We start from the raw sequence: 16,723 nt of genomic DNA, 5'->3' as shown, positions 1-16,723 counted from the left end.
AGAGGTCGTAAAGCGTCTCTTCATGATTACCTTAATCATCGAAGGCCATAAGCTAAGATAATATCTTAGTGTTAAAAGACTGAAACGTCGAACTTCTCAGAAGGTAAATTAAATATGTCTTTGCTTATTTATTCTATTTCTTAAAAAAGTTTTTGAACACTTAATGATTTAATATCAATAAAGAAATATAAATGTCACCGTTTATGGCTTTACGCTCCGCACAATGCGTCAGCCAAACGGTAATTCACTTTGTTAAAAGTGGATAGCAGTATGTTTATTTTTTAAATCTCACATTATTAATTTATGTGAAATTATAAAATGAACTAACATTACGTGGGTAATATTTATATTGTAAATCAACGTTCGTTCGAACTCAGTTTTATTTCTGGTGTATTTATATGGCATTAAAAGTATGTTTCTCTTATATTATCATTCTTATTTAATATTCAGCTACGACCTACTACTCATATAGTGCTGTTGTGCTTTTTTTTATTATATTGAATGTATTTGAGTGGTTTAGAAATAAATGCGGCGGTTCGTATTTTCGTAAAATGTTGGCGATTCATTAAATCTTAAATGTTAAAATATTAAAAATTAACTCGTCAACATTGTTATAAAACAGAAACTGGCGTTTTTCTTTCTAGAGTCCTAATTTCGTGCGCTGTTCATAAAGTGTGTAAAAAATTCTACACAAAACGCTACTACAGGAACATTGGACCATGGTTTAAGAAGTATACAATGACCTCATTGTAATCCTGTGCAAACTGAAAATCTATTTGGATCGCAATCGCTTTGCGCCCATGAACGTAGTATTGCGAAGTGAGTGATACACGTATGAATAACAATGAAAAGTTGAGCGATGTCTTCAAAAATGCAGGCAGTGCGTAGCACTTGCATGGTATTAGAGGAGCCGCCGCTGGTCGTGATAGACACATTTAAAATATACTGTAAAATAAAATATCCGCAATTCTTTGGTAAATTGCAAACGGCTTGACTATAATAGCTTACAGGGGCTAATATACTAATATAGCGTCGCCAGAGACAAATAGAGTATTCCACGCTCATATAATAATGGTTTCCTTTACTTTACACAAATGAGTGCCTTGATCAGTGCTTCTCATGTGCGGCCCTGGTGGCCGCATGTGGCTACCAAAGGATTTTGCTGCGGCCACCAGCGCTTTACAGAATAACATTGCAAAAATTTATTTATAAAATTATGAAATTGGTTGAATACACATGACTTGTCTTAAATTTCTTTCGATGAGATCATGTGTGAAAGAGTCCGTTTCTGAGAATAAAGTCCATTCAAAGAATTGGCAACAATTGCTTTATTAATATTGTCGATTTTTCCTACTACTGTATACTGTGAAAGACCATTCAGTGCAATGCACTTCATAAAAACAAATATCGAAGCCATTTGACAGATGTAAACTTGGAAGCAGTCATGCGGCTCGCATTGGAAAAAGAGTATTGAGGAATTTCCATTTACATTATTTTTAAATAAATAAATATGTACTAAAATGTTCAAATGTCTTTTATTAAATGGACTTGATTTGAGTTGCCCCATCTCTACCCGCCATGTATATGCAGCCGTCTATAAATAAATTGATCCATGTTTTTAGTAAATAAAATTTAGCTTTAATTTTTTCAATCACAACAAAAATGAAATTTGGTGCGGCCACCAGACGTTTCCATAGAACTGTCAATGTCAATTGTGCGGCCACAGTTAAATTTCACTTGAGAACCACTGGTCTAGATCGACCAGCACCATCTGTAAATTGTATTCTTAGTTCAATGAAAACAAATAAGCATGACTGACAAAGTTTAGTGTGCACTATTTTTATGAGGAATCTTAATAGCCTACCTCGCCACTGATCTATGCTGTGCTGTGTGTAACCAGCAAATAAAATTATCTAGCCAGACTGCGTTTGCGAGATCGAGCTAGACACTCATTTATGTCCATTTGCGGACACCCCAGACACTAATCTAGCTAGACTGCGTTTGCGATATCGAGCTAGACACATTTGCGTCCATGTGTGGACACCCCAGACTAGTGTCCTAGACTGCATTTGCAATGAAAATTGATGAAATCAATTAAATCAATTTTTTAAAGAGCTCTCCTGTAAAGTTACAAACTGAATTCAATATATATTCTTTCAAAAATAACTGTTACAATATTATAACATTCATAAAACAATGTGATTTGAATAAAAAAATCCATTTATTCATTGTAAACAATCCGGTAACCAAATACAATAAATAATATACATCTAACCATCATACCATTTAGTCTTGACTTTCTGATCACTAGTGCCACCAACTAACTTACTCTTGTACTTATTAACCAGATCTGTAAAACTTCTCTCGTCTTTTTGATGCGTGGACTTTTTAGTTTTGGTGTTCTTATTGGTGTTTTGCTTTTGACGCGGCTGTTTGATTTTCTCGTTGACGCCTGACTTTTGGAACTTTTTGGACATCTTCTGCTTACGTTTTTGCTCCTTCACCGACTCCTGGTGCATGGCAGCTTGCATCCTCAAATGGTACTTGCTTCTCATTCTCATGGAACCACCAGGTTTCGCAGTTTCCCCGGTATATTCATCTTGGTTATTTACATTAACAGTAGCATTACCAGTGTTTTGATTTTTCTTAAAATTACTCTTATTTCCCTCTCCGGCTTCCTTCGTATTTCCAACTTTATTCAATTTTTGTTCACTCTTCCATTTCTTCTTTTCTAATTTGGTCTTTTTATTCGGTGATGATGATTCTGCGACATCAATTTTTTGTGATTTCCGTTTCATATTATTTGAGTTTGCAGGTTTTCCAAATTTGTTTTTCCCGGTATTGAAATTTCTATCATTATTTTTCTTGCTATTATCTTCCGTCGTTCCTTCGAAAGCTCGATGTAGTGGATTTTTGATTTTAGATTTTTCTAAACGCTTTTTCCTAGCATTTATTACAGCCTTATCTTCAATTGAAAAAGCAACAATTGGCCTCTGAAAATATAATACAACCAGTAAAAAAGAATAGAATTGTCCATGTCAGCTATGCACAACTTTTTTATCAATAAGACCAATTTAACCATTTTCCAACAAAGCCAAAAATTGTTAAGTACGTGTAATAAATTTGTAAAATTGTGTATATATATATTTCAATTAGTCAATGGGCTGCTAATTATTGTGTATCATATGTCTCTGAGAAATATGTTCACCACATAGTTTGAATTAATAATGAAACAACCGTATCGCTAAGAGAATATGATATTTTAATTTAATTAGATATGTACAATTCAAGTTCTTTGATAATATTAATTATAATGATGACAATGAGCAAACAAAAAGAACTATGTAGGTATATAAATGTATTTATTTAATTTATATAAAAGATAAACTGAAGGAAAATCCAAATTATAATGTTTCAAACAGCAAGCAGCTAAAAAAATTCAATAAATTAACAGATTCTCATTTATCAGTCACGGCCAACATGGGATATTTTACTGGTTCCTAATTATGATATTATGTACAATGAAATACTCACATTGTTTTTATCAAATATTGAAGGATTATTGTTCATCCGTCTAAGGCAGGAGAGTGCATCTTCGTGTTTATTGAACATTACAAATCCATATCCTTTAGACCTAGAAACCCAGTGTGAATAATCAGTATATCGTAAATATTTTTAAAATATTATTACAAAACTGATCCATAATGAAACCTTAAAACATCATAAGAAATATTATGTGCATGCATAAAAAAATGTTAACATAACTGTACAAATAAATTTTCCTGGTGTGCAAACTTACATGTGTTTTCCGGCTGCATCCAATGGTCCTTTGAGATGCTTCATGATTCTGCATTCTTTCAGTCCATAAGGTTTCACATTGGCCATTTCCATGCAAACCTTGCGGAAGTGTTCGTCAGTATAATGCGGGGGTATATTATGAATTGTCAATCGGTAACGGGATATGAATCTGCAAAAACACAATATATTATGTACACATATTACATTAAAGTATTTATAATTATAATATCACAATCAAATAAGACTATAATTTGAAATGATCATTATACAAGAAAGTAATACAGTATCAACAGAAAATTATATGCACATTTCTCAATCGTGACCATTTAACTAAGACACAAATTGATATTGGATCTCCGACGAAGGTAAAAACGCAATACAAACACTCGAGTTCGTGAGCGGACACGGCAGCCCTCGATGATCACGAAGAAGCACTTCACATAGCTAGGACATGTGTTCCGGATGCCGCCAGAGTGTACGTTAGACACTTCGTACCATTGTGGCACAGCCTCAAGGGTTCCGTCGCCGTAGCCGTGCCTCCCTCACTCTGCAGCGATGCTACAAAAGCGACCTACGCATTGCAGGTCTGGCATGGCGTGAGGCGTGAGAGTTGACAATGGACTGAGGGAAGTGGCGCGGACATGTGTTTGCCCAACGCTGGGGCGTGACAGGGTGAAGGAAGGAAGATATTAGATTTATAGTAAACAACAAAACAACAACAAAAATATTCTTATTATCACAATACCTGTTAAGGTTTCTCAAAACTTGTGATTTATTTTGCTCCAACGATAGTCGCTTGGCCATGTCTGAAGCTGAAACACCAATCGCTGCCTTGCTATTAGCCAATATAACTGCAACCAAAAGATAATACATACATAAATTCAGTGAAAAATGTGACGATCTAGATCAGTACAACTAAAATGAATACATATATTATATTCAAACGGAAAACAATACAAATTTTAAATATGTACCTACATATTTACACACCTACTTTATTTTATTCTAAAGATTACAAAATAATTTGTTTAGAAATTATGCAGACAAAATTAGGGACAAAGTTAGAAAGAATGTAAAAATCACAGCTTTGTCATGAAGCCATAATACCTTGATGCAAGAAGCATCTCTTTTACCACCAATTCTTTTTTTATTCAAAATTAAAACATTTCACAAACCTCCTTCTTTGATGAGATACAGGTTCCTAGAATCCTTTGGTTGTTTTTTTGTTTTACTGTTGGTCCCTTTGACTCGATCCCTGAAGATGGCCGGCATAGGTTCCAAGGCCTGACCTTCCAGCATCATCTTATCGGGTCCCGCACTCAAAAAGATGTCTGCATCTTCCTTGCTCTATCAGAAATAAACACAAGCATATTCATTCTATTATCCATGGTATATTATAATACATGCTATATATTTATATGAAAATGTGGTAAGTTCCTCATAGCTAACGTATGGTAAATTTGATATTAAACTCATAATTTATCCTTTTTGACTTAAGAATGGTTGTGCAGGTTTAAACATATTCTGGCGATTGATACAAATGTTGTGCATATTTTCAAAACTTGGTTTCATTCAATTGTATTAGAAGTACATAATCTATTATTAGGATTCTTTGTGAATCCCAAAACACTGTTGCCAACACCTTCCCAACCGATGGTACGACCTTAAAACCTCTTGAGGGCGGAACCACCCTTTTTATGCCACTGCAAGGACTATTTTTTTAACTCAGGGTCACAATGATGACCCCATGTTTCATCTCCTGTAACAATTTTGTTGATAAGTTCTTCTTGATTGACGACAGATAGCTTTAAAAACTGCTTAGAACATTCCACACAGTAACTTTTTTGATGTGGTATAAGCATTCGTGGTACCCATCTTGCGCTTACCTTTGACATCCCATTTTCGTGTATAATTCTGAAAATTGTTATTTTGGATAGGTTGAACCTTTCTGCGATTTTCATTAGTGTTAGTCGACCATTTTCCATAAAGGCATCTTCGATTTTTAATACCATTTCATGTGTAGTAACGTCACTTAGCCATCCACACCGGTCATCATCTTCTAATAACACTCTACCTTGTTTAAATAAACATGACCATTTGTAAATCATAGTTTTACCACATAAAGAGTACCATAAATCAATTTTATTTCATTTTGGATAGTTTCTACACTTTTTCCCTATTTTTTGTGGAATTTACTGCACGGAGCTCGACATTTTTAAAATTATCATAGACTTCCATTTGTTCTTTTGAATATTGAAAGCAACTTAATAGAACAATCAACTTGAAAGTGTACAAGTATAGCTTAAAAGGATTACCTAATAATAAGTTTAACCCCAATACTTGCTACTTTCACCACCATTCCGCGAACTTATGGAACTCCCCTCGTATATATCATTATCCGGACTACCTTCCTCCCCAATTAGTCCAGATAATTGATGTTCTATTGCACTTATGAAATTTGAAGCTGTCGGTGAAAACAAAATGAGAAGAATTAAAACAATACTTTACCTTAAATCTGACAAACGCAGTGCCCTTAGAATGTTCAGTAAGTTTGTCAACACACACAAGGGCGTAGCTCACTTCGCCGAACTGGGAAACAAATTCTTTGAGATCATCACTGCCGACATTATAAGAGACATTCTTCAAAAATACGGTATTGCCATCTTCGGCATCATTTGCAGACACCCTGGGTGAAAAAAAAAAATTTAACATTGACTTCAAGAATCATAAATTACAAAAAGGGAACATTTTAAAAGTACATGTGTATTTTGAAACAAAAAAGAATAGTGTTCTTTATGGTCTACCCACCCACAATGATGTAAGTACACATGTATCCATTTTTTTAAGAGTGAATTATTAATTGATTAATTTACTGAACTGGTGTATTACAATAAAGCGGCGATTACATTATGATCACATCACGTGCTGGCACAGTGATAAATTTAGTCTATGGTTTCGTCATTCCGCAGAATATTTTTAATGATCACTATCTCTATAAACACAATGATGGAGAGTGCCAACTCTAATGTATTACCCATTAATCCTTACAGCGCGAATGCCACAGCTGTTGTGTCCTGATTAGGGGGCCATTAAGTCATGCGGTTGCAGATGTAACCCGGTACCCGTGAGGTGACCTCATTGTTGTTCTGGCGATTTCGGCAGATTTTACTAACTGACAATGTTCATTTAAACGTTCAAAATGTGCTACGGGATGGGAGCATCAGTCTGATAACATTTTAAATACCAAGAAAAACAACATTACACACTTTTTTCTGATAGCAGCAGCTTACTGTGACAGCACATAATGTGATGATAATGTATTTGAAGCACAATTGTTTGGAAACTAAATTTTTGTTAATTCTACAATTTGTTATGAATAAATTGATGTTTAAAATTATTTCAGTCAACAGAACAATTCAATTGTAATTAAAGTAAAAAATCTAAACAACGAACGTTGAGTCTTAGTTTAAATATTGTTGCAGAATAGAGGGTTGGATTCTTAAAAACCTATCTGGTTTGGAAAGTATTCATCTACCTCAACTTGCTCCATCAGGTTCAGTCGATGACCCTTGCGACATATCTGTGCAGGCACAGTTGATAATATTGGTAATTTGGTTAAAATTGTTGTCTATATAAATGTCTACACTATGATTCTTCTTCATCTTCGGCCATATCCGCCCCTTAGTCAGAGCATATTGAAACCACGCGGCACCTCGCCAGTCTTCTTGCTTCGTTCCAGGTCAAACCAGCATCCCGTAGCTCCGCCGTATACACACTATGATACCATGAGCCTACTGCTTATTATAAAAAAAATCTATATGTTTACAATATGTGAACAATAATGGAGACATGTTTATTACCACAATTGTAAATGTATCAAAAAACTTACTTCAATTTATTGGGATCTTCTTCCACGACGGATGCATCATCGTCATTTTCAGAATTTTCGTCATCTTCTTCATCACTATCTTTTGATGAAGCATCATCTGGAAAGTATTACATTTAAAACAAAACTGCGAAATATTGTTTCATTCACTTCACATAACATTGACATTCAAAATATAATTTTTATTTTCAAATTTTAAACGATTAAATCAAATCAACTAGAATGCGGAAAGGTTAACTTGATGTGCGGCAGCTTGGTATACTAAATTCTCCTCTCGCGTTACCCTATTCGCTCCCCTCACCATGAACGCTTTTGACATTTCTTATCTGTGTGTGCTATAAGTCACTTAGATGTGTTAATAATGAAGCGATGGTAGGAAGATTATAAACTCATACCGCAAAGAAGAAAACGAGTAAATTTCGGCCTATAAACAATGTCAACGAAAGAATCGCGGTGATGACAGGACAAATAATTTGACATTTTAATATTACCATATAACTAAAAATATCACAACTCTATGGGAAAAAATTGCTGTATGTCATTGTTTTTGATATTTCTGTTTTTATCTAGGAAGAGGGGAATAATATATTCGAATCCTGGCAATACTATCATAGTACTTTGATAACAACACGAGCGCCGCCACCGAACTTTACGGCAAACTTTTCGCATTCTATGTGCATTCATAAAATAGAAAAAACATGTTAACATAATAAAAAACATTGCAGAAAACTGCAGAGTCAAATATCAATTTCTTTTCAAACTGTTTTAATACTCAGATATTTCAAGCCCATTTGTACGTATGCAGTTCACCATATCACACTTCACCGTGAAATGTTGTATCGGAAATATATGGTCGTATATTAAAGACCATCCAACCTCTTTGGGTCGTATAGAACTGAGATAAAATTCATGTCTAAATAAAACACGGTTCTTGTCGGTTTACAGGAAGCCAGCGGCAAACAAATTTTGAAAATAACCGATATACTGGATTTGTTAGATTAGGTTAGGTTTTCATTCTTGAAAGAACATCATTGTCCGCAATGCTCCATGGACAATCCGTAATTTTTTCATCTTGGTGCTATAGAGATGACCGTATAGTATCCCCCCTGACCATGTCCGATCCTAATAGGATAATATGGGCCTCCACTGTTATCCATTTCTGAAAAGAAAGCTCACGGCAAACTGTGCTACGGTGAAATGTAATACGTACAATTTACAAGTAACCATGGAAATATAATATTCTGATGTGCCAATTTCATTTTTTCCTCTACCTATTAATCTATTTTTCCCTCCATTATTTTGTTCTATGTTATATTATTATATAACAATAGATAATTAATAAAAAATATATTATTACAGTACGCTACTGTCATGGGCAAAGGACAGGGCCATCGATTTTAAAAAGAATACACCCGCTCATTCCAACATGATATGCGTCTTAAAATCCACACTCAAATTTTAGCTGTAATTATATTTAGGTCGTTCCAACAATGGGTTTATAACGCTGTCAACATAATTACTTAATATGGTATATTATGACCAGGTGATAATTTACTTGATTGCCGAATGACTTTTCCATGAATAGATACATATTCTATGTATCATTAGATGATAGATAACTTGGAACAGCATTAGAAATATATATGCATATTAAAAAAAATCCTTGAAAACACTTTGGACTGAATAGGATTGGAACCTACATCTATCGCATACCAGGCGAGCACTGTACCAATTAACCTACTGATTTAAGTCCTCGAACAATGTACTCGAGTTGGTAGCTTAATTGGTGAAATACGCACCCAGTATGCGATTGATGTGAGTTAGAATCCCACTCAATCAAGGATTTTTCTAATAGGTGTGTAAGATTTAAAGGCTATCTATTTAAAGTTATTTATTTTCAATGAAGAATTTTACATTCTTATATCATGTGTATAAAAAACAATTAAGTACCAACTGTACAAAAGTCTTGAATACAAAGTGTTTAATTATATTTTTATACTTCTTTCAAAATTATGCGTTGCATTATTATCTAGTCATTAATTTGAACAATCCAATTGATTGCACTCAAAAGTAATAGATTATCTTTTAGATACATAACTCAACTTCAAGAGATAAGGTACAATATGGTTTACCATCTTCATCTTCTTCTTCACTTCCAGACTCCTCCTTAATATTGGCGCCGTCATCGAGACTCTCATCTTTTATGTTATCCTTCCGATCCTCATCATCTGATTCCGGCTCCGACTTAATGTCGTTCTTTAAATATTCTGCTTCATCATTCTTCTGGGTGACATAGGACATGTATTTATTCTTTGCCACCGCCCAATCCACATGGATTGGCCGACCTGTAAACACAAAAAGATATCTATAATACATATATTCCATTTTCTAAAAATATCAGATAATTCTGCTTTAAAAAAAACTATTAATTGTGTCGCTGAGTTTCAAAACCCGCTATAACACCTTTTTGAATAAGTTGAGATATATATATCAATGGATTCGTTATTAAAATCTCTACATGAAAATTTTATTGTCTCTTTCAAAGTCAGCTACGATTGACTGTCATTTATGAAAGAAAATCAATGTGTCAATCAATTCACGCTATAACACTATGTGTTACATTCAAAATCCCCTATAACACAACTGACCAATAAGAAGCGAGAATCAGACGAAATGCAACATGGCCGCCAGTACATTTATGTTGTGAGTTGCGGTAGGAGTGCTGTTTTGTTGATTTGATATTCTTATGATTTATAGTCTTAAAATGTGTGAAGAACTTATAAATATGGTTAAATCTCCAGTTAATAAAGCTAGGAAGAGGTTGAGCCAACCAAAATCTTTGAAAGTCAACGAAATACGCCGTAAACGGTAAGTTAAATTAGACATAAATGTGTTAAAAATGCACAGGTCATCATCTGAATTTCCAGTGGTGTGTAACTCAATTATGAACTGGTTAAAACTGTTCTTTTCTCTAATATATTTTTATAATTTATAATAAGTTTATTTTTTTGTATAAAACTCTATAGCCTTTTGATGGGTAAACGTTATCACCTTATCACTTATTTAGAATATTTTCATTATGATTTTGTGAAGAAAACAGTTTGTTTGTCAAGCACGCTACTGTTTTAAAGAAAACATTTAGCTCTACAGTATTATTGAAATGGTTGCTCTGATATTAAATTTGATACTTTTCATAACATGTGAGCAACAAACCCCATAAAACCGATTTATTGGTCAGGCACTAATGCGCGACGATAAACCATGAAAATTATTATATTTTGGAGCATTTTTCAATGGCGCCATTCACAAACCGCACTTGTATGTTATCAATGTGTAGGTACTGTGAAATGTTTTATAATTTATTATACATAATAACTTAGTTACTTTATAAGTATAATAAATACCTTTAAAAATTAAATTCAAGTGGTGATGCTACTGGCTCAGCGCAGTGACAGATTATTTGACGCACTTATTTACATGTTATCGACTTATAAAAAATGTTATGAAAAATAAAGAAGGCAAACAATTAATTTACTCAAGTGAAATATAAAATAAATGAATGAAACATGTTTGCAGTCAAATTATGAGAGTACCGCGTCACTCATATTTTTTAAAACCAATGTATATATTTTATTTTATATTATTTTTGTGAGAACGAAAAAAAATGCTATACACACAGTGTTTTCATGTAAATTGCATTGTATTTTTAAATGAATTATTTTTACTGAACAATGAAAAATTGGAATGATTGGAATCAATGGAAGATTCCGACTTTAAGGTCAAAAATTTCCCTAACAAAATACGCTATAACCTTCAATGCGTATTTCAAAAACCGCTATAACACTATGTAACTTACAAAATCCGCTATAACCAAACATTTAAGTCTTTTATTTAATCAGTGGACTAGAATACAATATAAATAGATATGCAAAATATTTCCAAAAATAATCCATCATTGGGCAAAAAAAGAAAAACATCGATAATCCCATTATCCATAAACTGACAAGTTTTTATTGATTTTCTCAACAAACTGAAAAGGTGTTATAGGGGGTTTTGAAACTCAGCGACACAATTGTCCTTTCTTTTTTCATGTTTACTCCAAGTGAAGCATATTACGATCACACATGGCTCCTCCGAGAATATGCGTCTCACTAATCTTCATGCATCTTCTCCTATTAAACACCAAATGGTTTGTTACCAATTGGTGACGAAGCCCAGTCTGATTCACATCTGGCCCTACTACGGTAATAACCAACCACTCTCGCTCTTATTGCGTTATTGTTAACTTATTATAATCATCTAGACCCGAGAAGCTAGGTTATTCAAAATCTATGAATTTTCCAGTCTAAAACACAAGCAATTTTAATTGAAATGCATAATCTATCTCCTTATACGACAACAAGTTAGGTACCGATATTCTTCGGTGAATAAATAAATGATGGAAGAAAAGAATCTAAGCATGTAGAAGCAAAGGCAATAATGTCTTGACTCCACCACAAAAAACCAAACTCCAAAACGGTAAGGTAAGTATTATTTTCAACAATTTCTAAATGGAATCACACTCTCTGATCCCTATCCATTTATGAAATAAATATTTAAGCATCATTAATTTAATAATTCAGATTGCTGGCTTTGTGTCGCAACTTGTGGACTTTGAAGCCAATACTCCGAGACTTTGATATTAATTTGAAATCAAGCTTATTTTAAAATTAAATGAATTATCGTTTTATCCAAAATATTAATAATAAACAGCTGAAAACTTATTGTGAATGGTTTTGACTATTATTAGTTTTACTTCTAGTAACTTATATTGCAAAATTTCATTTTTTGTCTGTGAAAAAGTTGTAATTTTCAGTCAAAATTAGTGTAATAGGTACGTCAAAACAGATATGATAATCACCTAAGAAAGCCTTGGCATTTGTGTTTAGCATTGCTTTAGTAGCCATTTGTACATTTTCAAATTGCACAAAGCCGCATCCCACCAAATCACCATTGGGCTTCTTCAATAATGTAACCTCTAGCACTGTTCCGAAAGGTTCAAAATATTTTTTCAGCGATTCTTCGGTTACTTTGAATGAAATGTTACGAATGATTAATCTCGCCTTCTTCAGAACCTTTGAATGGGCAACTTGTTGTTCTTTAGTCTCCTTCGGAGGTCTTTCTTTCCCATTCTTTTTGACACCTGGAAAAAAAATCACAATTTTCATCGATTATACTGTCAATTATTTCATAGAATATCATGGAAGTATTCAGCAATATATTACAATGGCCTTTTTTATAAGAAATTGAGTCTGCCGTGAAATGCTAAGGTTATTAAATATGAAGGCCATATACTAGCTGTAAGTGTGCAGCGACCCAAATGTACGATATAATTTGTTTCTTAAATCTTTCGACACTAAATTTAAAACTCTAACTTTTAAAGAAATTTGAATTGGATAGACATCCTACGTCTTTTCTCCGCCTTTTTTCTTCGATATTTCGAAGGAAACTTTTAACATTTTATTTGGCATGCCTTATAAAAAACTGAAGATTGGATAAATACACAAACATTGGAAAAAATATTTACTTAAGTACTAATCACATAAATATATATATTTTTCGACTGAATAATATTTTTTTTAATTCATAAGATATGTAATGAAAAATAGTGTCTCGAACCCCTGCATATTTTTTAGTTTCATTCCTCTGTTTCTTCCTTAAAACTTAAAATTCCTCTTAATATATTTCTTAATAAGAGATAAATAAACTATAACGTAGCGCATAAATTGGAATATTTTTTTACCTTTATCTTCATTTTTATTGTCATGAGCTGGGCCAGGACGCTCGTGTCTGGAAAATTTATTAGTTTCCTCAAAGTTGTCATTTGTGTCAATTTCAGTTTTGATTTCAGTTTTGATTTCGTCTTTAATCTCCGGCTCATGAGTATTTTCATTACGGATTATGACAAACTCGTTCTTGGGTAGTGCCCAGTTTACTTGTATTGCACGACCTATAAAAAATAATAATTAAAAAACACAATTGAATCAGATTCGAGTTCACAGTTTAATGATATTTCATATGAAAACGACCCTTGTATTCCAGAGCATAAGGTACTAGCTTCTCTTTGAAAACTTACAACAGTTGAACACGATGGCACAATGCTTTTCGTGTGATGTGTACGCCAGTTTATAGAATACAGACTCTACTAGTAATCAGTGATGATTCATCACAACCGCGGAATTTTACAGCCATTGTAAGATGCCATCAATTATAAGACGCACCCCGAATTCAGAGCAAAATAGGAAAAAAACATACGTCTTATAATCTACGTTTCTAATTTAAATGTTTAAAGAAATGTCAACATTTTTTCTTATATAAGTGTGTGCAATCCTCAGCTACTGATTTATCAATATTGTGGCAATAAATATTTTTAAATGATTGGCCTACTTATGTTATTAGATAAATGTTATTACATAAAGAATATTGCATTTTAAAAATGATCCAAATGATATATGTATATAAATATATTTTGTTTAAAGTTCAAGTCAATATATTATGTTTTCCATTATTATTTAAGATTTCTTCCCATATAGGACGTAATTTTTTAAAGTCATTGATGATAAAATTCGATTTTTGTTGAGCTGAAGAATAAATCAAGGTCCCTTCAGATACCAACTTCTGTGCTAAGCTGTTTCCAGTTAACAGCATCGCTGCCGCCGGCTCCGATCGGAGCCACGTCACCACTCATAGTCGGTGCCGCCGTATCCGATCGGAGCCGCCTGTATAGTAATCACGAAATTGTCATTATTTCACTGGCACTACCATTGAGTGATTTATTTCTTAGCTGGCATCGTAGATGAATACATTACCGATATTTTTCGCTAGTTGGTTTTTATATTGTTTTTTTATAGACATTTTTCGGCACTGTGTTTTATAATGTCCTACCTACATACCACTTATCATTATCACTTATCGCATGTTCGGCAGTGGCAGCATTAGGTTATTTAGAATATTTTTCAGTATGATTTTATAAAGATAAAAAGTTTTTTAGTCAAGCACGCCACTGTTCAAAGAAAATATTAATTGGTCTTCGTATTAGTGTTACTTAAGTGTTTGCTTTGAAATCTGATACTTTTCATAACATGGTGAACACCAAATCTCATAAAATCAATTAGGGACCCCAATAAATTTCGTTATCTCAGGCCATAAAAAATCCATAAAATAAATAATTGCGTAACATAATAATATTTTCGAGCATTTTACAAGGGCCTTCATTCACAAAACCACTTGAATGTTTTCAATGTCTTAAGTACTGTGAAAAATTTTATAATTTACGACTTGTTATAACATAACTTATTTATAACAAATACAGTTCAAGTTCAAGGGCAGTGCCGCCGGCTCCGATCGGTGACATTATATTTAACTGCCGTATTGACATGTTTATCTATTTAAAAAATATTATGAATATAGTCATCACTTGTTTTCATCTACCTTGACCTAATTTTTACGTTTTCGTGGAATTGGCACATGGGGTCAATTCTATATTATATACTAGGCAGCGAAACTGTTAATATGTTTTTGTAGACTCAGTAGGTCAGAAAAATATGGTGGATGTGATTTAAAGAGTGGTTTAGAATTTGAAGTTCTGTTACTGCTGTGTCTATAATTTTTGTGCATTTTGTCCACGCTTTCCTAGCTCAGTTGTCTATGTTCCTATCATAAAATGCAGTTTGTTATTATGATACATGAACCACAAAGTAGAGGAGTGCTGTACTTTCGAATAGCGACCCAACAAAACATCGTTCCCTAATTAAAAAATGAAAAATATTATGAAAATCATTCTTACCTAGAAAAGGTTGAGAATTTGTGCTGTTAAGCGCTTGTTGAGCATTGTCAGTTGTCTCATATTGTATAAAACCACATCCAACTAGATCGCCATTGGGTCTCTTGAGAAGTGTGACTTGTGCAATCTCGCCATACGGTTCAAAGTGGGACTTCAATGATTCCTCTGTAGTTTTAAACGAAAGATTTCGAACGACCAATCTCGCATTCACGTCGAATGTAGGTGTACGTTTCTTTTGAAATTTGGGATTATTCTTCTTTCCTTTGAATTTAAAGGAATTCTTTCCTTTTTTGAATTTGCCTTTTCCGGGAGCACCGCCTTTTTCTGTACACAAAAATAACAATTATTGAGGATCGTTTATTCCTAACCTATAAATGATTAAAACTATCTATATCGATCCCAACTTACGTTTTCCCATTTTGAAATTATTTCGTTTTAAATAATTACTTTGTATCAAATTCAATTCCAGGTGATAGTTAATAGGATCGCAATAATTAAATATTATCTACACGCGGTACTTCGAGCTTGTAAATACAAACCCACATGACAAAATTAAAATGACAGTTCATGGAACGTCAAAATGTAGTACTATTGCCAGTGGGAAAAAATCTATCAAGCATCAGTGTTGCCATATTTTTCTATGCTGATTATAGTACAAAGGCGTAAAAATATATAGTACAGGAACATTTTTTGTCTTGAATCCTTTAAAATTATAGTATTTTGGTATATTTGGTGTAAAATTATTATATTATTTTACATTTTTCGCGAAATCAAAATTATAGTATTGTACTATAATTATAGTACGATTGGCATCACTGTCAAGCATAGACAATACCGTTTCAAAAACATCAATAAAATGGTTCAAATACACTATAATATAGTGTATTTGAACGTGTCGGTCACATATATGTCGAAAAACCCGTTTCTTATGTTGGCGTCCTGTGTCATAGAGTGTAAATACGATGTCATAGACTGTCACATATATGTCAAACGATCTATGACGGCCTTCTATGTCATAGATTTTCGGCTCAGTGTAAACACCTCGGTAATTTTGTGTGACACTAGTTTATGTCTGTGACATCTATGCCGAACATGTTGTCATATATTATTGTTTATGGGTCATAGATCGCGCGGGAAGTGTTTTTCTGTCTTTGATTTCAAACGCCATCATAACAATCTTGACTACTAAACGAAACAATACCTAGTAAAAAATGGAC

The 16,723-nt window shown here is 33.3% G+C and overlaps 1 protein-coding gene across 1 annotated transcript; it reads right to left on the bottom strand.

The window, feature by feature from the left end:
- Positions 1 to 2,202: 2,202 nt before the first annotated feature.
- Positions 2,203 to 16,080, bottom strand: LOC147078018 (RNA-binding protein 28). Its single transcript, XM_085961108.1, has 12 exons — positions 15,915 to 16,080; positions 15,510 to 15,830; positions 13,467 to 13,673; positions 12,585 to 12,866; positions 9,817 to 10,029; positions 7,688 to 7,784; positions 6,307 to 6,484; positions 4,974 to 5,145; positions 4,544 to 4,649; positions 3,800 to 3,967; positions 3,535 to 3,634; positions 2,203 to 2,993 (listed from the first exon to the last, which is right to left on the bottom strand). Exons 1-12 carry the CDS (start codon positions 15,922 to 15,924, stop codon positions 2,271 to 2,273), a joined length of 2,577 nt encoding a protein of 858 aa, XP_085817234.1. The 5' UTR covers positions 15,925 to 16,080; the 3' UTR covers positions 2,203 to 2,270.
- Positions 16,081 to 16,723: the final 643 nt, after the last annotated feature.

The sequence above is a fragment of the Rhyacophila brunnea genome, unplaced genomic scaffold, assembly GCF_057557595.1.
Source record: "Rhyacophila brunnea isolate RB1 unplaced genomic scaffold, BYU_Rbru_1.0 scaffold_12, whole genome shotgun sequence".
Lineage (NCBI taxonomy): Eukaryota > Metazoa > Arthropoda > Insecta > Trichoptera > Rhyacophilidae > Rhyacophila > Rhyacophila brunnea.
Note: the sequence above shows the minus strand (reverse complement) of the source record. Positions and strands in the feature narration are given on the sequence as shown.

What these genes read in the sequence shown, in the direction of transcription:
- LOC147078018 (XM_085961108.1), bottom strand. An exon ending in AAATGCCAAGGCTTTCTTAG is followed by an intron (nt 10,030 to 12,584) that starts GTGATTATCATA and finishes TTGTGTTTACAG; the next exon opens with GTCGGCCAATCCATGTGGAT. An exon ending in TGAAGAAGAAGATGAAGATG is followed by an intron (nt 7,785 to 9,816) that starts GTAAACCATATT and finishes AATACTTTCCAG; the next exon opens with ATGATGCTTCATCAAAAGAT.